Source organism: Lytechinus pictus, chromosome 3 (genome assembly GCF_037042905.1).
Source record: "Lytechinus pictus isolate F3 Inbred chromosome 3, Lp3.0, whole genome shotgun sequence".
NCBI classification, from domain to species: domain Eukaryota; kingdom Metazoa; phylum Echinodermata; class Echinoidea; order Temnopleuroida; family Toxopneustidae; genus Lytechinus; species Lytechinus pictus.
In genome coordinates this window covers 40743956-40767426 of record NC_087247.1, presented here as the reverse complement: position 1 = coordinate 40767426, position 23471 = coordinate 40743956, and the positions used below count along the sequence as shown (strand labels likewise).

At 35.0% G+C, this 23471-nt stretch overlaps 2 protein-coding genes across 3 annotated transcripts in view; one reads left to right on the top strand and one right to left on the bottom strand.

The window, feature by feature from the left end:
• Positions 1-595: 595 nt before the first annotated feature.
• LOC129257238 (U3 small nucleolar ribonucleoprotein protein IMP4-like) lies at positions 596-16120 on the bottom strand. The gene is made up of 9 exons (XM_064097063.1): positions 15892-16120; positions 12604-12712; positions 12194-12277; positions 9961-10067; positions 8979-9111; positions 8168-8322; positions 7791-7885; positions 6540-6613; positions 596-2269 (listed from the first exon to the last, which is right to left on the bottom strand). The coding sequence occupies exons 1-9, from the start codon at positions 15892-15894 to the stop codon at positions 2157-2159; spliced, it is 873 nt and encodes a 290-aa protein (XP_063953133.1). The 5' UTR covers positions 15895-16120; the 3' UTR covers positions 596-2156.
• The window catches only part of LOC129257239 (pre-mRNA-splicing factor ISY1 homolog), a 21392-nt gene continuing 14037 nt past the window's right edge, over positions 16117-23471 (top strand). The window contains exon 1 of one of the 2 annotated variants that reach the window (XM_064097064.1): positions 16117-16254. In XM_064097064.1, coding sequence (XP_063953134.1) covers positions 16252-16254 — 3 coding nt within the window. In that variant the 5' untranslated portion in view covers positions 16117-16251. The remainder of the gene's footprint in view (positions 16255-23471) is intronic. The other variant, XR_010293079.1, reaches the window with a different exon arrangement.

Sequence of the window (23471 nt, the reverse complement as noted above, 5' to 3'; positions counted from 1 at the left end):
AGGTTTTATGTTCAGCTCAATGTCTGGATTTTCAGCAGGACCAATAATATTGTTGCAGGAGCAAATGCAAAATCTATTTGAAATAATCCATTAAAATCAATTTACAGAATTTAGGTGAAAAAAATGATAAGTTTTAATGTTTGTTTGCAACATAAAGACCATTGTAATTTCATATACCTATTTGGGGTTACCAACAATGGCACAGTTCGACTCAAACTTTGAGCTCTGTGTCCCATATATTGTGGGGTTGCCCATATGCAACTAATTCTGGCAAACCAAGGGGGGGGGGCATTTCACAATGATTTAAGTCTTCATAATCTGACTGTGTGATCTCACCAATGCAACTTGGAATTTTAGTCAGATTTAAATCTTTGTGAACTGCCCCCCCCCCCCTCTTTTTTGATAGTGCTATCTCCATCACATCACCACATCAGCTTAAAGGTCACTGTAACAAAAACATTATCACATGAACTCTTCCTGTCATAATGTATCATTTTGTTGTATTTTACCAGTAGCTTGATTTGACAACAAGAGGCTTGAGTGATAGTAGTGACTCATATTTTTCATACAAATAAGAGACTCAAAACAAGCAAGGTTTTGTAAAATACTATATATCACAGATATAATTTATTTAAGATGAAAAGGGAATCCATTTTTAAAAACTTCAAAAGATAACAATTTGGTGTTGCATTCTTGTAGGCTCTACTGTGGTGACAAAGCTCAGCTTCCAATTAAAATCAAGGTATCCATGATAGTTACCATAATGGTACAGTGAATAGTAATTTTATGCAATGTGACCCTGCGTAACAGAAGTAGGGTTGTCTGATAAAGTATCAAGCTGAAAATCTAAAATAGGAATGATTTCATTTCATTTTTTTTGTTTTGTTTTTTTGTTTCAGGCCAAAGTTTAGAATGGAGGTTTAACACCTGGCTCAAAAACACTCTTGTTCACTGATCCAATACAATTCTATGTAGGAATGAATATGGGCAATGTCTCTCTCTCTATGATAATTCAAGAGTTTCAACGAACTGGGTTGGATGTTTGAGCCTCATTTGTGAATTTAGTTCTTAAATATCATCTATGTACATGCATACATACAGTGGATCCAATGTGACAAATAATAAGACTAAAACAAGCAAGTTATGAAATACTACACATCGCAAAGATGTATATTCAAAATGAAAAGGAAATCACCTGAAAATTGTAAAAAAATAAGACATTCATAAATTATCGTATTTCGCAAGATATTTGCCCCCCCCCCCAAAAAAAAAAAAAATGACAAGGTAACAGACCCTTAATCAAGCCAATGGGATACATAGTTATTATATGGAGATTAGCCTATTTCAATAAGTATTGCATGATCCGTCCACATACATATATATTCTAAAACTCCATCTTGATTGTGCCATCCATTTTGATACTATTTACATTGTACATTATCTTCCAGAGAATATATTGTGTAATAAAGATACATTTAGTGTATATAGTATACCTCAATATGTTTTTCTTCTGGTGATTCTTTTTATCATTTGTCTGAAATAAGTATTCAGCAATTCTTTGTACTTTTGTGTTACGTCATCTAATCTCAGCAAACAATGTTAATGTATCAGTAAATGAAATATTTAATTTATTGTTTACAAATTCACAAAACAGGATATTGATCTAAACATAAGAGAGCACAATATTTCTACATGTATGTGAAATAGCATTGTTTAAGAGTGTCCACTGTCCTGGGCTTGAGTTCTTTCAAAGCCTAGTGATCTTCCAAATGGATTACAGTAATTAACATTTGTACTTTAAACATGCAAAATGGATCAGAGTTCTCCAATGTCAGATGTGGATAGGAGAATGTACACTGAGAAGAATTATGTTATTGTTTTTCAATAACACTGATATTTATGTAGTATAGAATAGATGTATTAAGCAAACAATTACATCCATCCACTTTAAGTGAAATAAACCTCTTCCAGTGAACCGTAGTCCCCACAATAAAACATGAAATAGCCTGCCAAATTACTCTCACTAATTTCACATGCCTCCACACTCATAATTTATCAAATCTCCCTCTGTTGATAACCAATGAATTGATTGGTTTGGACTCCAGCTATTCTTTCTGGTTCATTATGGTAGAATATTAATGATTGATTTTGTGTTGTCAATCATTACTTAGATGCTTGCGTTTCTTAGCTGTATTCATGTAAGGCCTAGACACCCATTCAACTTCTGCAGTATTGGATTGGTCTATTGTACCCAAGCGGATCTCATATACTAAAATAGTGACAAAGAGAAAACAAGAGAGATAAAGAGAGAAAGAAAAAACAAAGAGAGGGAGTGAAGGAGAGAGAGATAATTTTCAATCATCTGACAATAAAGATGCTCTTGATTTAATAAAATAATTAATGATACTGACTGATTTGACAATGAGACATCAAACCATGTTTTAAACGATTGGAGGTCTTTATGTAAATTCAAATAAAATAGAAAAGAAATAGTGAGATGTGTCAAAATACTGTATCTATACCTCCAACACTACACACCACTGATGCTGGGAAGAAATAAAAATGTCAAAAACTTCCCAATATTAATCAGATATTGATTTACAAAATTTGCAGTGCTATGCTTAGTTTTTAGAGTTTCTAAAGTTTTTAAAGTTTCTAACCAACTTTACTGTTTTGGGTAGACCCCTCATTTAACCCTACATGTATCTAGGCCAAAGGGGGGGGGGGGGGGACTAGGAGGGCCACCCAACAGTTCACACAATATTTTTGCCGCGCAAATATTTTTGACTGATAACAAAGATGCTCTTGATTTCTTACTTTCATGTTTTGCGCATCTTTTGAGACCAAATTTGTGACGCCCGGTTGTGTGATTCTGGAATTATGCAACATTTTGTGCATGTCAGACCAAAAATATTTTAAAATGTGATTTTGAATACAAAGTCAATGATGCAAATTGTGTTTTAACTTTTTAATAAAAAATTATAAATGTCTAATCATTTTTTACTTTTGCTCGACTGAATGGATTTATTTTATGTTGTTTATGATCGCAAAAGAGTCCCAGACACAGTTCATTGAAAAAACAATAAAAAAGAAAAGGTAAAAAAAATACATATTACATAATCAAGTGCAAAAACAATATACGGTAACAATAAGAAATTGATCTGATATCGCAATTTTCTTTGCTTAGAACATAACAAAGAGTTTCTACACTAAAAACAATTACATTTGTAGCTTTATAAAAGGGAGTTAAGAGGAAAAAGCATGATAATTTTACATACTAATTACGCATAAATTAGTATAATCAATTAATAGCAATTTTCATGGGATAAATTTTGTCCTAGGCAACTTGCGTGCCAATTTTTTTTGCAATTGCACGGTCAATGGCCGAGATCTCAAGGGGGCCTGCGAGGTCCACCCCTCCCCCTTTCCCCCATATGATCTCCCAAAATACCCCGGCCTAGATAGGGTTAAGTGATAGCAGATCATACAAATAGAAGACGTATAATGATGTTGAAAAAAGAAAGTTAACAACACAAAAACATCAAAAGAAGATACTGCAGATATATTTCAATTAAAAAATTTGTTAAAATAGTAACACTATACAGTGCGTATCAAAAAAATCCGGGACAGTTTTGAAAAGTCTATAAAAAAATTGTTTCAAGTTATGATATCTATATTTTTATGTTAATAAATGCTCTGAAATCTTATCTTTGAAATGCCATTTAAATTAATAAATTCTGTTCATGCTTGAGCGAACATGGGACGTTTTTGTCGGGGGTTCAAAAAGAGGCTTGCGCCAGAATGGCAGAAATGAGAAATTTGATGATCAGACTTCTTGCTAATCAGCAGACTTCCTTTTAACCTTTTCATTATCTTTGCCATGATTTTTGAATTATGCTGTCAAATTTCATTTACAAATTTACTTGAATTATTTTGTTTTTTCATTAAAACTTCTTTAACCTTTGAATTTCCCTTCATAAAGAAAAGAAGACTTTTTCAACCCAAGCAAGAAGATTTGCATTATCAATGGGGAGAACTTGTAATTATTCAAATCATATTTTATTGTGTGAAACAAATAATGTTATGGTACCTTTAATAAATATGAATCCTATTTGCAAGGGGTTATTGATTCCTTGACCAAGTTTAATTTGGAAAAAAAATACACGCTCTCCCATACTTCGGTTGAAAAGAATTTGTTTTTGCTTAAAGAAGGAATCTTGAAAGCTAAAAGAGAGCATATTAAAAAGAAACAACAGAACAATTCAAGCAAATAAACAGATTTGAAAATGAATTTTGACCATATAATTAGAAAATTATGGCAAAGATAATGAAAAGGTTAAGAGGAAGTTTGCTGATTAGCAAGAAGTCCGATCATCATGTTTATCAGTTAATGCCATTTTGGCGCAAGCATCCTTTTTTACCTCAGACAAAAACATTCCGTGTTCACTCAAGCATGAACGAAACTAAATTTTTTTTAATGGCATTTGAAAGATAAGACTTCAGAGCACCTATTAACATCCAAATATAGACATCATAATTTGAAACAAAAATTTTATAGAATTGTCGTTTTTTTATACGCTCTGTATAGTACCAAAGTGTGACATCATCAATTTTCACTTTTTGCATTTCAGTGCTATTTGTACCATATTTTGGTAGAGCATGATGAAAAACCCCCACAACAAAATTTGGTGAGAATCGGTCCATGGGGCCCCTAGATATGAACCCCACTGAAGTCAGTGTATTATTGGCCTGGTTCTAAAATGCAAAAAAAAAAGTTTTTTGTGATGCCATGAATTTGGTACTATATTAAGAACAATTATTAGTAACTTCCCTTTCATTATACATGTATATGATCTACCGGTTAACAAAAACAAACAAACTAAAACCCTATACAAATCTGACTAAGAATGTGGGTACAAATTTTTAAGTTCATTTCTAATCAAATGCACATAAGGACATCAATATTAATTAGTGTGTGTTGGACATCTAGCTAATTATTAACATGGTGAGATACAACAGAATAAATAAATAGGCCTACTCATTAGCACTGTGACACACCACCAGTCTTGGTCATTACAAAGAGAGGCATCAACTGGGATTAATTTGTGTGTTGTTTTTCATCCTTGATTATCACTTGTTCTTTTATCAAGGTGGTTCAAAACCACGAGTCTCGCCTGGTTTCGCAATCAATAAAACATGCCAATTGACCGTATGACCCAAAGTTGGCCTTTGATGTAAGCTTTGTAGGTATATATGTGACAATACCTTTATTTATATACTAAAAGGAAATAGGACATGTTTAATCATTTGACCTTTTGACCCCTAGATGAACTTTGACCTCATTATATTCATTACAACATAAAAAAGGTACACATATGGTATTACCCAAGGGTCATTTGTACAAAGTATGAACACAATTGAAGCAAAATAAAGAAATGAGAGCAAGTAAACCAAACCTTTTTGTAACATACAAACAAATTAACAGGAAAAGTGAAACTAGGTCTCTGCTGAACTTTGTTCAGGAGAGACAAATATGGGTATGGGAGAATTATAGGTGACAAAGGGATGGTATTTTAAGGGTGACACAACATTTGCACCAGGCTTTAATTTCGTCTAAGATGTAGGGTTAGGGTTGCATTAGGGTTTTATGTTAAGTTTAGGGTAGGGAATAGTGTTAAACCCAGGGTTGAAGTTAATAGTGTGTGGAATTTAGAGCGGAGCAATTGTCGCCGAAGCAAATGTCATGGAACCATTTCAAGATACTGTATTATTATTTTAAGCTCCACAAGACAGGACTATTTGATGCCTATAACAAGAGTGGGGAAGGAGAGAGTGGGTTAACCCACTAAAAGCAAGTTCTTGACCATTAATCCCCAAAACTAAACACATACATGCAGTCAGATTTATCTTTCTAGATATTTAATTTTTTTTTATTCTTGCGATTATTATGCAAATACATGTGTATACCCTGTTGCTCATTTCCTTGTATAATTTCAAAAATAGTCAAATTTTGAAAGAAGGAATTTTAAAAATAACATCAAGATCTATAAATGTAAATCAAGAAATCTGGCTCATCTTTTAACATCTTTTATAACTTTTCAAGAAATGTATACGAGAAAAACTTAGCCCAAGATTATGAAGTATATTTCTTTATTTTGGAAACTTAATATTTTACTTTGTTATAACAATAGACAATTAGAAAATTACAGAAAAAAACATTTACTGCCAACATCAAAAAACATAATCCAATCCAATACATTGAGTATTTTGTAAAGCATCTTTTCCTTGCAATAACAAAGTGATTTATAATTTGCTTCACTAGATACCTGTTAGCCTCTCAACATAGGTGATCAACATAGTCACCCAATAAGTTTTACAAACTTATTGGTGCTATGCAAAGATATAGTTTCAAATATATCATTCTGCTCAGTTGAGTACAAAAGTAAATTACTATTGTTTAGATACAGCACCAAGAGTTTGAGATATGGTTACTGTGAAACAACACACAGTGTGAAATGAGACAAAAGCATGGCACTTACGTTTCATCTCAAACCTTGGTCCCACTTCGGTCAGGTCGACATTCTTGTGGTCTACCTTCTTGTACGTATGGTGTCTGCAGATAAATCGCCATGGAGACAGATAAACAGAGATTAGAAAAGTACATACAATTTAGAAGCTAAGTTTGGATTGAGTCTGTAATTACACCCAATTAAGATGTTAATCTAAATCTCTTATCAAATAAAATGATGACTTTGAACCTCTGAAAAATAATAACCCAAAATATGTATTCTTGCAGAAAATGCACAGGCCATAGATATACATGTACATGCTTTGCCCCCCACCCCCCCAGAAAAACCCCCCAACTAAATGTCAGTTAAAGAATTAAATACATTTATTGTCCATACATAAATTTATTTTCACATCAGGTGAATAACGTACATAAAATCACAAATAATAAACCCGGGGAAGGGGAGTCACTCTCCACATGGCCTGCTATGCACCTGCGTCCAGAAAAAGCGTAAAAAGGGTCCCGTTTCAGGCACTCAGGCGTCATTGACGTCTTTGGCAAAAAGGGTTGCATTTTAGCACCATTCGCTGGTAAATCATCCATTAGGGTAGCCTTTTCTCTCTCTCTTCACACCATTTAGCATTGCTAATATGGTTATGAAGATTACACCATTTAGGGGTGCAAATTTGAGTAGATCTACGCCATTTAGGGTTGCAAATGAGGAGACCCGGGAGCAGACCTAAGCCATAAACACCATCAAGGGCCTTAAGGGATACAAAATAATCCTCGCACATGCCGACCATCAAATTTGATCTTACTAAGTGATGATGCTATAAGTGAGGTGACTTCCTCAATCAAATTCCTCCCTCTTTTTTTTTTTTTGGGGGGGGAGGAGGGGGTAAGATAGATAATAATCATATTGGATGGCTCTATTTCATGAAATACCAGAAACATTCCACTTGTAAGGGCCAATATTCCACTCATCTGCGATTCATGGAATATTTGCCCAAACTCTTGTAATATTTCTGGTATTCCATTCTGAGCCATCCAATATAATATTATAGAAATTGGTCATCAACATAATTATTTTCATCCTAGTTCTATCCATCCCTCATACAACAGTCAATGAGTTATGTATACATTTACACAAAGACAAACGCACTCGAAGTATCTGCTTCTGTAACATGAAAGAAAGGAGAGGGAGAGAGGCAGAGCATACTTCATAAATACCAAAAAGGAACAAAGTAGAGAAGACAAAAATATACAATGAACAGAGATCTACCTGAAAGAGATAATATCTTCCTCATTTGCAAATGTGATGACTCTTTTACTATCTTCCTTTGGTACAGGAAACAAATACTTAAGAATGCTCATCACCTGCAAAGACAAGAACAAAGAATAAATAAGTATATAAATGAAGTTGCAAAGAGCAGAACAATTTATCAGGTTGATGAATTGAGGCGAGATGGATATTTGATTTTGGCAGTCAAAACTATACATTAATCATTGGCAGAGCTGTAGAGAGTTCAATCGTAACTCTTTGTAAGACAGAGCCCAGAACATACAAGCTAAGTTTTCATTAGAACCATCAAATGATTCTATACTAAATGCAAAATTGAACAAGTGATTTTAATGTAATCAATGTACCCAGATACTTACTCTTTCACCAAGCTTTGATTTGAAGTTATTGAAGATAAGATGAGGATAGGCTTCTGACATGGTTCCTATCTTTGGTATGTCATGCCTGAGGACTGTATTGAAGAGAGTGAAGTATGCTGTAGGTCCGTAGGGTAGATGGCAAATTTGTAATGCATCTGTGCAGGACAAATAAAGAAGACATTAGATTTATTAACTCTGTCAAACCCCTTTCATTAAACGAGAGTTCATACATACAAAGGAAATATGAACATAATCCATATCAATTTCAAATAAGGATTCTTAGTTGTATTTGAAAAAGATATTACAAGATATCTTCATCAAAATATGGAGAACATTTTAATAAATTAATGTTAGAATCATATGAAATCATAATTCACATTTTGGATTATAATCTCATAAATGACAAACAAAAACATAAAATATATTCAAATTCAATGAAAAAGCAAAAAGTAAAAAATAAGAAATAGCTTTACAAATTTGAAAACAATGAAATAAATAAGATATTAATTTGGATTCATTTTTTTTCACGTATACTTGTTAACAAAATCACAAAGCATATTTCATTTAGTGATTTTTACCAAAATTTCTGATTAATGCATGAATTAGCACAACTGACCACGTAATGAATTATTTTCTAACATTTAAAAATGGAAGTAAGTAGATGACATCACAGGTAACACAGATGCCAATTTCCTTTGCCGAGTTTATGGGCACAATCTCGATAGGGGAAGCTACCACTATAGTCTATAGAGCATTACTCAAACAGCTTGATGGAGTGAGGAAAATGGAAGGGGGGGATTAGTATAAATACCTGGAACTCCTCTATGTTCATGGACCATGATAAGATCAGTGACATCATTCGCTCTACAAGCCTGAACCAGCTGACTGATTTCATAGTTCCCTCTATTCAATCTCTGGGCATTAGGAAAAATAAGTTTCAACTCCTGGCAAGTCAACAGAGAGAGAGAGAGAAAAAAACAAGAAGAAATAAGCAATCACTCACAAATCACAGAACAAGAACATAAAAGGACTCAAGAACTCGTATAAAGGGTTTTAATCAGGTGCCGCATGGAGATTCCAATTCATTAACAGAGGGTGTGTTTAGGATCATCATGTGTGAGCAACAATAAACTTGAATGGTCATTGTAATTTCATGAAGGACAGTCAAATTGCCTGCCTGGAATGCGAAGCCTTCCTATCTCATCATCTTTTTATGGGCTTCAAGCCATCACACCTTTGAAACATTAGTATTACTCAATATTAGCAGGAGCCAGAGAGACATCGAAAGTCTAGGTCTGGGCACCAATTCATTCTAAAATATGTTTCTTTACTTCACTCCCTAGATAAAAACATGATAATCATTGAGTGGTAACTGAAGAAATATTTGGCTCTGAAAGATTTTTCTGTTTTCTTGCCATAATATGCCATTACCACAGCAACACTGTACCTGACACATTAATCAAAAAGTATCTTGCACTGTTAGTGTTGCACGTCTTCCAAGAATATTTACACAAAGTTTCATGAGCACAAGGCAGAAACTGAAGTATTATTTCATGTCGCAAGATTTGCAATGGATTAACCAACTACTAAACTGTATACTGATTCCAATACTGTATACCTCATTCAAATCTTTGTGTGGAGGTGGTATACAAGTGTTCACTGTGCATCTTTCCTTTTCATTATACTCTACCACTCAAAACTGATATATCCAGGACAAACCACTTGTGGATCCATAAACTGCCTCAATATAATCAGCTATCATCATGCAAACCTAATTAAAGACCATTAATTACCTTGGCAAACTGTTTCAATTTTGAGCTGGGATCTCTTGATGTTGTCAGCATGATCTTAGGATCTTCTACACCAGCCCACCTATATTCATCATCAATGTGATTCAGTTCTAAAAGAAAACAATTGAAGACGACGTGTTTACAATACGCCTGTCAACTTTCAGTTACAGAATAGTAAAAAAAAATCTGAGTATCTTTAATTTGCTTGAAAATTTAAAGATCAGGGCCCTGTTGCATAAGAGATAAAACTAACTGTATCAAACTCAATGACAAACTCTGTACAAAAACTACAATCAATTATAAATATGTGCTGAATTAAAATTATATAGTTGTGCTCAACAAAACAAATCAAGTATACCTTTTCAACACACATTAATAACAAGTGGAACGCCTCTGGCAGTCTCTCCTGCATTACACGATTCAGTATAGCAACAGTGCTGACTTTGAAAAAACCTATTGAATAATCATTCACAAATGAAAACATTCATAATGAAAATAAAATATGATGTCCATTGACCTAAAATAACCTTTGACAATGATCATGTGATCTAAGATGTGTGCAAAACGATCATTTACTTGATTACCCTTATGTCTATATTTCATGAACTAGATCAATATACTTTCTAAGTTATGATGCCAATTCAACAAAGGACCAACAATGACCCTAAATGACCTCTGACCTTGGTCATGTGACCTGAAACTTGCACAGGGTGTTCAATGATACTAGACTACTCTTAAGTCTAAGTTTTATGAACTAGATCCATAAACTTTCAAAGTTACAATGGTAATTCAACAAATACCCCTAACATGCCGAAAGTTCACTGATCCTAAATGACCTTTAACCTTGGTCATTTGGCCTGAAACTTGGGCAGGATGTTCAGTAATACTTCATTACCCTTATACGTAAGTTTCATGAATTACCCGGTAGGTCCATATACTTTCTAAGTTTATGACGTCATTTCAAAAACTTAACCTTAGGTTAAGATTTGATAATGATGCCGCCGCCGTCAGAAAAGCGGCGCCTGTAGTCTCGCTCTGCTATGCAGGGGAAACAAAAAAACATTTAAGGGAAGGCCTTCATAGGGGTTGTTGTCCCTCATCAGAAGGCAGTCAGGTTTTCCAACCAACAGATTTGAGGGAACGAGTTAGCTCAGTCAGTAAAGCGTTTTCCTGTCAAACCAAAGGTCATGGGTTCAAGTTCACCCTAAAGCCTGCATTGTAAGCGTGCCCCTCCCCTTTTCCACAGATGCAGGCTATGTTACCGTGGAAGACACTCTGTCCCTTGGACAGCCCCATGTAGAAGAATCACCACCTTTGCATATTAAAAGGATGCTCCGGGCTGAAGATATTTAGCCTATATCTCAATAAATATAGTAAAATTCAGAGGACAAAATGCTGAAAGATTTGCATTATTCTTGTGAAACAGTTCTAGGCATGTCCTCATGAATATTCATTAGGTGGGCTGATGTCATATCCTTGCTTGTTCTTTTGTAAATATATGAAATTAGGTTTATTCAAAAAAAATTTACCAAGAACTAAAACAATTGGATTGGCAACTGATTAAGAGCATTAGTTATTTATTGATGCAACTTATTTCATCATAATGGAGACACATCATTTACACATTTCTGAAAAAATGAAACAATTATGATTTCATGTAATAACATAAGAAAAAAGAAAGTGGGGATGTGACATCATCAGCCCACCTAATGAATATTTATGATGACATGCATAAAACTGTTTTCACAAAATATTGCTTAACTTTAAAATTCAATAACTTCGTTATTTGTTATCTGATTTTTATGAAATTTTCAGAATTTTGCTCTGTGAATTTTACTCTATTTAATTAGATATAAATATCTTCAGTCCGGACCAACCCTTTAAGAACCTACTGCACTATTCGTATAAGAGTAGAGGGAAACCCTAGAAAAGTGGTCCACCACCACTCTGCCCACATCAGTTATATCGAGAGGAGAGACCGGCGGGTCATAGTGATTTAATTTGCTTTTTGCTTCCCAAGAACAGGTGACGCCAAAACAAACAATAATAATCATAATGTCATGTTACTTGACTGTTCGGTACAATCCATACATTGCCACATACGTTATCTTACTTTCCCTGGCTTGAGAATGCCCTAAGCATTTAAGTCTGGAGTCAACTAATTAAAACACACTTACTCTGCATCCCATGAATTCCCATCACTGTGTTATTTCATGTTAAATACTGTATAAATTACCTTCTCCTCCATCATCATCAAACGCCAAGGCCTTTTGAAGGGCTAGTGCATCTTTCTGTAACTCTGTTGGAATCTTCTTGTTTTCTGGATGAATTAAAAAAATAAAATGGATTAAATTATCAAATTAAGTTTTCAAGCTGAATAATTATAAATGAGACACTGAGTAAATCACCTTAATTATTTAAAGCCCTAAAAATAAATATTCAAGTAAACATGAATTTCATACATATCGTAACTGGTATACCATTATATATTAATCTGCAGGAAAATAAATTGGTATATTTTAATGAGGATTTTCCCACTTATTTACCTAGATAAGAAAACAATTTACTTATTCACAAATTCTAGTGAGTGTGAATACATTGGAAAACTCAGATTTATCAAATAAAAACAAGTTTCCGTAAACCTACCATCGAGAGCATCTTTCAACTTTCTTTTTCTCTCCCTGATGATACGTTCTTGCTCCTCCTGAGATTTTCGGTATAAATACTCCCTTCTCTGACGAGCTTGCCTCCGTAACTGTCATAATGTAAAGAGCAAATGAAAATCAATATTTCTCACTTATTTGAAATGCACACAATATGCATGGGTGTCTGTGTGTCAAGACTAGTAGTAACTGAGAAACTTTGGAAATAAGAAATCAGCAAAGTCAAACCTGGTAAGGGGAGGGGGGGGGGGTCATGACCTCTTAATTTTTGCATCTACGGTGGTGAACCTTCTGGAGACTTTGCTAGGCAGAGAAGTTTTTTACATCATCACACATTATGATTCCCTTTCTCCATAGATGTTCGGATAGTACTGTACAGTGTGCCAGCTCTGTGGGGAAGTTACAAATTGATGCAGATGTTCGTGCCCTGGTCAGGTCTTTTGTTTTTTGGGTGACGGTTGTAAGTAACTACATCTGATTAATACACACCTGTAAAAACTCAATCACACACACACGACTGTGCAAGAGGCAAAATCATGGACAAACCTTAGGATTCTATTTAGATCTAACTTAATCGCTACAGTCATGTCTCATGACTGTGGCCAAATTGCTGGTTTGATGAAAAAAGCTTTTTAATAAAATCAAGCCTTCAAAAATCAAGGCAAGACAGCTTGAACAAAATATGGCACTAATGCAGTTTCGCACTGGCCGACCTGGCAACGTTAGGAAACTAATTTCACTTCAAATTTTGTCCGAATTTTTTGCCAAATATCTATCTAATCAATCCTTGACCTGAATTTCAGCCACATATATTCAGGCATCAGGAACGGCTGTATTTCAGCTTTGATCTTTAAGTTATAGTTCGAATTCTCTGTCAGACAGCGGTGCTTGGCTATAGCCGTAGTTTTGATATTGACTGAAATTAGCAACCTCACTCTTGCGAACGCACGGGCGAGCTGCCCCGGGCAGATCTTTGAATTGGTAACTTCAGTCGATTTCAAACTACAGCGATATTGGCTGATCGAGCGACGTCTGACCGATAATTCGAAGGACGACATCGAGATCAAACTCAAAGTTTCCTGGTTGAAGCTTGAAGTGGCTGAAATTTGGGCTAATGATCGATTGGATAGATATTTGACAAAAATTGGAGAGCCCCAAAATTGAGGTGAAAAATAGTTTTCTAACCTCACCAGATCGGCTGGCGCGAAAATGCATTATTAGCACCCAAAATACATTACAAGTCAGTCTTGCAGCAGAATTAGAATGACAAAGTCAAAGTCTCCAAAATGGTTTATCTGTGGTACAGAGTTTTGGAGAGATGAAAAAGGCCGGAACAACTGCAGAATACCCCGCCGACGAAAGCATGGATGACTGAAGTGACCAACGACCTATGTTGGAACAATATTGGCCTACGATGCCAACAATGCGAGATTGTACATGATCCCAAAGAGTCTATATCACACTGTTCTCTCTACCATCCTAAAAGTAGTTTACTGGAAAAACTAGTTTAACGTGTAACGAGAACGGTCGAAGCGGCCTTGGAAGCGATCTTCCAAACCGGATCAGAAACCACCTCGCGATGTAGTTTTGAAGATCGCTTTGCCTCGTTTAACTGGTTTTAGCATTAAGTTATGTGTCATAAGAGAGTCTTGCATGTAAACTTTAACCTTGACCTGAAAATGACCTTTGGGTTTTGACCTTACCATGTGACCTCCAACTGCAGCATAACATGCAGGTCCCCTCAGTGCATCTACCATCTAAGTTGGGTTGAAAAGTGACTTACGGTTGCAGAGTTGTGTTTTAAGTCTTGCATGTAAACTTTAACATCGACCTGAAAATGACCTTTGGCCTTACCATGTGACCTCTGACTGCAGCATAACATGCAGGTCCCTTAAGTGCATCTACCATCCAAGTTTGGTTGACAAGTGACTTATGGATGCGGAGTTGTGTCATAATGTTTGTGACAGACGGACTACATTTGGATCCCTACATGTAAGTCTCACCCTCACCTCTGGTGGGCGAGACAAAAATTAAGAATATTTCGGCCCCGAAAAAATTTGACAAGCAAAAAAAAAAGGTCTTCACTTTCACTTCACTTTTTAACATTACATATTTTCTTTCTTTTTTTTTGCTTCTCAAAGGGGGAAGGGGGGCACGGGCCAGGTTTGCCCCCCCTGGATCCGCCAGTGAATTCAGAATTCAAATTTGACAAAAAAAAGGTCTTTAACACAAAATTGGAGGTCGTTTCGTACCTATTTTTTTATTTTTAGAGGGGGAGGATGAGGGGTTGTTTAAAAAAAATAAAGGTTACACTGTAACTTACAGGTTGAACCACCTGTATGTAACCCCCCCCCCCCCCATCCCTGCGTATGCTACTGCGCGATTAAGCAACAAATGGTGATTGGAGCTTATCGAAGCGGCAGAAAAAATTGCCCGGCATCTAACGCGGGACAGAAAGCTTCTGTTTTTTTAATTATACATTATCTTGATATTTCTTTATAAAATTAAATTCAAAGCAGGCAAAGGAAAGTTTTTTTCTAATTTCTTTTTTTTTATCATATTCATTCCTTCCTCATTATATATAACATGTGAAAAAGATAAATAACATAAAATCATTTAGGACCTACATTATTGAACTTGTTGGAATCAGAATTTATAATTAAAAAATTGTAAATTGATTATTCTAAATGTAAACCATCTGTAATATTTTTGATAATTCATAATCACAAACTGGGAAAAATAATAGATTCTAACATTTGTAACAAGTTAGACTAAAATTTTCTACCCGACTACCTGTTCTACTTCTACTATTCTAGTTCTACTTCTACTAGTTCTACTTCTAACTTGTTAGAAGTAGAAATCTATCGTGTCTATAAAATACAAGCATACTAATACTAGTATTATTACTAAATAATCAAATCTATTGACAAATAATGAAATATGATTCTGTTCACTTTTAGTATCATTAAATCAAAATAATTTGAGGAAGTTATGCAATTAAAAAAAACCCACCAAGATAAGAAAACACAGTCATGCTTTCGCGATCAAGTCGGGCACTCGGCACGGAGCGGGTGCGGACGATTTTCGACGCCGACAGAAGCCGCAGAAAGTTAGACAGTGTCGCGCCTGGCAGAGCCATAGTCTAGTCTCTAGTCTAGAGCCCGAGGTTGATTTGAAGTAAATTGAGTTCGAATTAGAGCAAACAAGTTTTGCACTTGAAATGCAAATATAATCAAATCTTAAATTGCTACAATAATATACAATTTTTTACCATTTTTAACACTGAAGAAAATTAAAACAGCTCAAAAGATGCTGCGGTGTTTGATTGCGGAATAGCAGTTTTCACACATGTGCTGCACATTGGTATCTTATTATGTTTGAAACTTGTTTATTCGTCAATCTTTCGCAAGGTCCGAAGATTTGACCAATCATATCAATTGTACCTTTTCGCGCAGAAAAGGGCTCTGAGATATAGATATCGGTAGATATACGCGTCGGTAATTGAGTGTGGTATGGGTACTATTATTACCGACGACGACGTTTGATTTTGACTCCGTCTCTGAGCATCGACACAGCTTTCAATTCATGCAGTTAAACTTTTGGGTCGAAACAGAAGAGTAAAGACACAAAAATGGTACGCATACTTTTTCATATAATTTTTGTGATTCATCATAATTATGATTCGTTTATATGATTTTAAATGCACTTTTGTTCTGCTATACTATAGATCTACAGACTACAGTCCCATACATTGCGAAATATGTACGGTACTGTGTAAGTTAGATCTCTTGTCTGATCTTGCACTTGCAGTTGCACAGTCAGTCCGCAGCACTTCCGAAAGTGCTCTATTTTATTCAGCGGTACCGGTATGCATAGCCGTCCGTGGTTATGCATAAGCAATGAGCTGTGAAGACGAACTTTCCGATCAGTGTTTTTTGCTCTTAGAATCGTTTATTCCTCACAAAATTGGTCTTATTTTATAGATAAGGCTTTGCCTTTGAAATTCCTGATCAGTTAAATAAAATGCACATTTAACATATTTTGTAGACCAATATTTAGCTTAGAATAAAGGATTTTTTCAAGAAATATATGTGAATAAACGGAGCGTATTTTTGCATAGAAATCACACTTGCGTCAAATTGATATTATAATCAATATAAAGCGTAGACATTCTTCTTTATGACTGAAAAAGAATTATGAAATTTCATGATGTAGCAAAGTCAGGACAGGAACCACAAAAATTCACGGCAATGTCCATCGCAAAATGATTGGAATTGCAGTAGAATTGCCAACGCATTCTGAATCTGATTGGTCAACAGCGGCGCACAGACTTACAACATTTCATATAGCATTAAAAACCCGGAAGAAGTACGAAAGCGATCTATGGCGACTTGCGTAAGCACAATGTTTTGACGTGTGCAGGGACCCTGGATCGAACCCGACGGAATGTGTTTTTTTTTCCGGGGGAGGGGGGGGGGGGGTGGTGGGGATATATTTTAGCTTTTTCTTTAAATCATATTCCTTTCCCGTTCCTACCCAGCTTTATTCTCTTTTTACTTTCATCATTCATGTGAATTTCTATTTAGGCCTGTATTATTAAATCATGGAGCTATTAATAACTCTGATTCACTTTTGATTTTCAAGTTCTTGTTTACACTTATTTGGGCAGGGATGGGAAGGGAAGTGAGTTAAAGGTCAAGTGCGTCGTGTATTTGAGTTTTGTCAGACGTGTATCAATCAGATATGATTATTTACGTCTGGGACCGACCTTTAACGTCACCATCCGAAAGACGTGACCAGGGCTCGAACCTCGAACCTCTGCATCAATTTGTAACTTCCCCACATAGCTTGGATTACAGGCGCACGCCACAACGCCCAGTCAAGGTCAAGGTCAAGTGCACATCAACAAAAAATTATTTGAATAAATAGAGAAATTTCCCTTTTTCAACACAAAACAGTTATATACACAAAACAATGGTATGCAAATAGAGTTGATTATGTCACTCACATCACATTACTTTCTAAATTTTGGTTGCATTTTATTATATCAATTTTAGCAAATTTGATATAAAAACTCTTCATCGAATCACAATAGGTTACATTGGACATAATTGGACACATGTTCACTTTCCTTTCATCCAGGCCACTCCCTCACATCCACCAGGTTTACAGTCTTATAACATAAATGATGAATTAATTATAATACCATCACACCATAGCTCCATGATCACACAGTGCTTCACAACAAATATTTCACTTCTGTTCATACATGCAATAATTACTGTGGAAAACAAAAAGAAAGCGTAACCATATTCGAATACCGTTTAAAAGGACAAATATACCTTTCGAGAAAAAAAAATTGTGAACATACATAACACATTAGATAACCAAGGCTCCACATTAACTTTTTTTGGTGGTGGCCCGTTCGGGCCACCAAAACCATCAAATAATTTTTTTTGGTGGCCCGATATTGAAGTTTGGTGGCCCGAAAAATATAAAGAAAAACATTAAAAATGAATAAAACAAACTTCTGAAATATTAATTCTGCAGCCACTACCACGGCACTAAGTTACTTTCACTTTATACATCATGTATGTAAACCTTGTTTCCTGTTATTTTACTTTGCTAATTGATAATTGTTTCTATCGTTGTAAAATGAAATGATTGAAAGTGAATAAATGAATTGTATTGTTCGCTGGTTGTGTGGACTTTTTTTAAAATCTCTGTATAGAGATAATGGTAAAGTAAAAAAATAGTGCATAGCAAACTCAGATAGATGTAAAAAACAATGGTTTTTCCTTCCTTCCTCTTTGAATCCTAAAACCTAGATTATGCATGCCCCAAATCCAGTTTATTTCTGTTTTCTCTTTTGCAGCATATTATAGAAGGAGAAAATCACAGAAAATATGCTGCAAAATTAGAACAATGCATAAAAGGGGGAAACAAACGAAAATAATTTTCAAAAAGTATATTACAAAAAGAAAACAAAAATAATAAAAGAAATTAGTGATATAAAACAAAAGAAAGAAAATGAAGAAAGTAAAAAACAAAGAACAGGGGAAAAAAGAAAAGAAAAAAATTAGAGAAAAAAAGGAAAGAAAATGAAAGAAAAATGGATAAAACAAAGTTAATATAAAAAAGGGGAAAATTATGAAGCCATTACATATATTTTTTAACAGCTGTGGCAACAGTCTATTCTTACTGGAATATAATTAAAAGCCAAGCAAATAATTTTCACTTACCTTTTGGGAATGGCACATTTCTATTTCTATATCCTTTAGTTTGTATTATTTTATTTTCAGTAGAAACATATTTTTTTATCAGGCATATTCAATGGGAAGGGGTATAAATGGTTTTAACCACTGTAAAAAAAAAATGAAAGAAAAAAAAAAAGAAAACTGCAAAAATTATATCTGGAAAAAAGTGTGAGAAAAGTCCTTCCCTATATTTGCCAAAATGTTGGAAAAAAAATCACATTTCATATCAATGAAATGCCTTCCCAAAGTATTTACTTTCTCAAGAGTGGTTTAAGAAGTCATTTATAAACAAGAAAGAAAGAAACTGTCTGTTTGTTTTTGGCTAGAAAATACACAGCTTCGAAAGAAACCAAGTATCAACATACATACAAATGCACACGTGGGACTGTGATGTACTTGCCTATGTGTTTTTATGTGTATTAATTCATGTTGAAATCGGTCTTTTTGAGTCAAAAGAGAGGTCATAATTCCTCTTCTTAATACTTGCAAATAATCAGGGTACACCAGATTTTCGTAATATAGACTGTAGAATTGCATTTCATTGATGTAAAATGTGACTTTGACTTAGATTTTCAAAGTTCTGTGGAAGATTTCTCAGCAGCAACATTTTTTATCGCAGCTCCCTGAGTCTGAATAGGCTGAGCTAGATCTAGAGCACAGCTGTATGCAGTGGCTTCATGCAAAGCTCACGCCAGCCGGCCGGCGCGGCTGGCTGGATAATAGCTACTGTATGCTATAGCTGTAGGCCTAATATGCAAACTTTGTGTGTGTGTATTTGTGTGTAGATCAACAAAAAGGGCGCATGACGAACTGGCTTGCAATTTGAGCTGTAGAAAGTTGATAAATGCATGCAAAATTGGGAGAAAAATTGCGCTACTTTGAAAATTATTGGTTGCCCGATTCGCCGGATTCGGGTCACCAAAACTTAACATTTTATCAATAATGGTTGCCCGAGGTGAATTTTTGGTGCCCCCGGGCCACCGGGCCACCGCTAATGTCGAGCCTTGAGATAACATTTAACAGAGTTGCTTGAGAACAAAATATAATTATGGGGCATTGCAAGAAACTTATGTTCAGTTGCAAATCAACTACATGTTTGTGTTTAATCAAAGGACTTACCCTTGATTTTAGAATGTGTGAATGAGTAAAAAGTTTCTTGCAATGGACTATTAGTAACATTAAAAATGTTCTTTGGTTTTAAATTGTGTATTCTTATTTTTGTCAAGCTGTATTCCTGTCCAAGTCAGTATTCTTAGCCCTCCCCAAAACTGTGCTCTAATTTGTTTGTTTCCAATATCGATAAAGATCAATTTTCTGTTGTATTATTATCAGTTCAAAATTTGCAAATGAAAAAATGGCTTTGTCCAAATCAGTCTGACCGTTATAGTACATGATGGAATCTCCCAGAATAAAGTAGCGAGCAGAGACCAGAGTCAGCAAGTGTGCAGATCTGTGTGTAGAAGAGACCAAAAAAAAGAGAGAAATAGTTTAAATTACTAAATAATCATTCAAAGTACATGTATGAATTATTTTACATGTAAGTCAAGAGACTAATAATAGTACTGTCTGCGACAGCCACAATTTTTTTATTTGAACAAAATGGTTTATAAATACTACTGAGTACGGTAGTACCAGCCTTTTAGTTTGACTTTAAACTTTAGTGTTTATAATCTATAGAATAGACTGTCTAAGCTAATCATCATTTCATTCTTAACCGCAGCCTGGGGCAAAAATCATCATGGGACTCAACTTCGAATAATTAAGAAAAAAGGTTAACATTTTTTTTCAACATAAATCAAGAAATATCTCAATCTATACAAACTTGATGGAATTCGGAAACCTGATAATCATTAAATAAAACTTTAGAAGAGATCTACCGTACTTATTGAGCTTGGTTTATATTAAGTCTTAATTACAAAAAAAAAAAAAAGGTCCACCGTCATATAAATAATGCGAGCCATCTGTCATCATTACAGAAGTTTCAACGTATGGGACCAAAGGCGAAATCCTACCAACCCGCGACAAACGTAATTTTTGCATTATTTTGCGCCATCGTAGAGTGAACGAGAAGGTTACTTCCGGGTAAAACGTAAATTTCTTGATTTTTAGGGTATCATTTTTTCTAAAATAAAAATAGAAGGTGAGTTTGCGTCAAATTGGTTCTGACATATTTTGAACGGTGACTGTTCTTCTTTATAAAAAACCCCGATCGAAACAATTTGGTTATGTAGCAAAGTCAGGAACCAAAAGTGAAATTCCGACTACAAAATCGCAGTTAAAATATTACTAAAATAAGCATCAATTAAAGAGGTAAAAATGGTAGGTTGAAAATGTCTAAATATGAAAAATTATATATCAAAATGTAGATGAAGGCCTTGAGAATAACTTACCACAATTCGTTTCAATGTAAACTGAAGTTAGCGACCAGTACAGAGCTATAACTTCAGCCCCTCCAATTCACTGGGAAAATCAAGCCAAATTGATCGCACGTTTTCCTTCGGAGACCGCTAGAGGGCTGCTGAATAAATCTTTGTGAATATGCTCATTATCGCACAAGCTGCGGTCTGACTGCAGTTGCACTCAACAACAGGCCTAACTTACAGTGCTCAAGGGTTCATTATACGCCGCCTCGCACAGAAAAATCAAGCCATAAGATCTAGACAGATAGAAGTTGTGTGTTGTGGACGCCAGAAGTGGTGTCGCAGCATATATTACTAGACAGTAGTCTTGAGGACTCCATGACAATGATGATTTTTTAAATAAATATTTTGACATATATTTCTTCATCATGGAGTCTTGAACCCCCGTCCATATATGTATAAGAGACACATGTACACAAAGATGGATTTCCCCAGGAAATCCATAGTTAGAGGGTGAAATCGGTTTTCTAGGGTCGAATTTGATTTATCTATGAACCTTTAGGCGCCTAATGCGTGTAAAGGGATACAAATTATTTTACTATAGATGGTAAAAATGAGACGTTTCTTACCAGACCCGATCTCCCGTAGATCCCTCGATCCGTTTGTCAACAAAGCAAAGACAATAGACCTGACCCTTGAACCGCTTCGTGATGACGTACATCCGACTAGCGATGCCGTTTTGAAGAACAATTTATAGAAAAAAATTATTATTTCATAAATACTAGAATTCAATACGTGATTATAAATAATAATAGTATATCTTATGGCCTGAAATGCACCAAAACGGGAAGAAAATAAACTTAAAATGAAAAAAAACAGTGACTTCGGCTGTTGCGCAACTCCTACTTGCCTGGTTTATCTGAACTTAATACAAAAACATATGGCCATTGAGTCCCTGTACAGATTGAGTTAGAATTTTGGTCTCCATTATTGGTGAGTGGTGGCCAACTGGAGTTCAGCAGAATTAACAGAGACCGAAGCTTTTGATCTCGCGCGACCCACTGCACTAGATGACTAGTTAGAAATCCACTGCCATGACTAGCCTAGAGGACTCTGTGATCATATTTTTTTTTTTTAGACAAGGCCACTCACACGTATTGCGAGGTTAGTATAACCTCGCACTACGAACGTGTCTACGCAGTGGATTTTTTAGTTGTCGATTAACATCGCTTCATAACGCAAATAATGTGAGCTGAAACTCATTCAGCTACTCAACAGGGTTTTCTGGTGAAAAGCGTTCCATTTTCAATTTTTAAAATATTTTTTAATATAAAAAGCACATAAAAAAGAGCAAAATTGCTTACCTCGGCCTGGAAAGTGGCTTTGCATGTCTCTTTGACGGAAATAATTTAAGGTCGTTGGTGGCGCTAATACAATTCATAACCTCAATTCAGCTTGTCGGTATTTTTTAAAACTAGATTCTTGATTCATTGTATGCGCAATTCCAATGATTGTTTGATAAAATAGAGACACCAATAAATGCAATAACTTAAAAAACATACTTTTTATATTATTTTTGCTGACGATAATACTTTTTGGAAAATATTCAAAGCGATGACAAATTAAACAAAAAATATAGAAAATTCTATGTACTTTGAACAAAGCCCCGTAAGTGCTACCGTTCATTTGTCAATTAACGTTCCACCAAAGTCTTTACAGTAAAAAGATTGGACACTTTGCCGACTTCGCGTAATGCTTTGCATCGATTTATGTGTGAAATAGTTTTTGTGCCCAGTCTTTCCCTTGTAGTGTCTTTTACATGAAGAAAAATCGCGCGCCCTTTTTAGCTCATTAGACGAAAAATTTGGGAAATTGCAAGGTTGCTCCGTATTTTGTCAACGAGAGTGAAATCAACGTTTAAATGACGCTATTTGAGGGATATTCATCATATTAGGGGGAATTGACTTCACATCCAGACCGATGTCATGTATCCATATTGTAAACACTGCAATACAATAGGCTTGACCCTTGAACTCGCTTCGATATGACGTACACGTAGCTTCGATGAGTTGTATTACAAAGTGCCGTTTTGAAGAAAAATTCATAGATTAAAAATGTTTTTTATTCAATAATAAAATTTAGATCTTGATTGTAAATAATTATTATTACAATAATAATTGACAACAGACTCCACCCATGGAAATAAAAATCCTTTTTTTTTCTTTTGAAGTTTA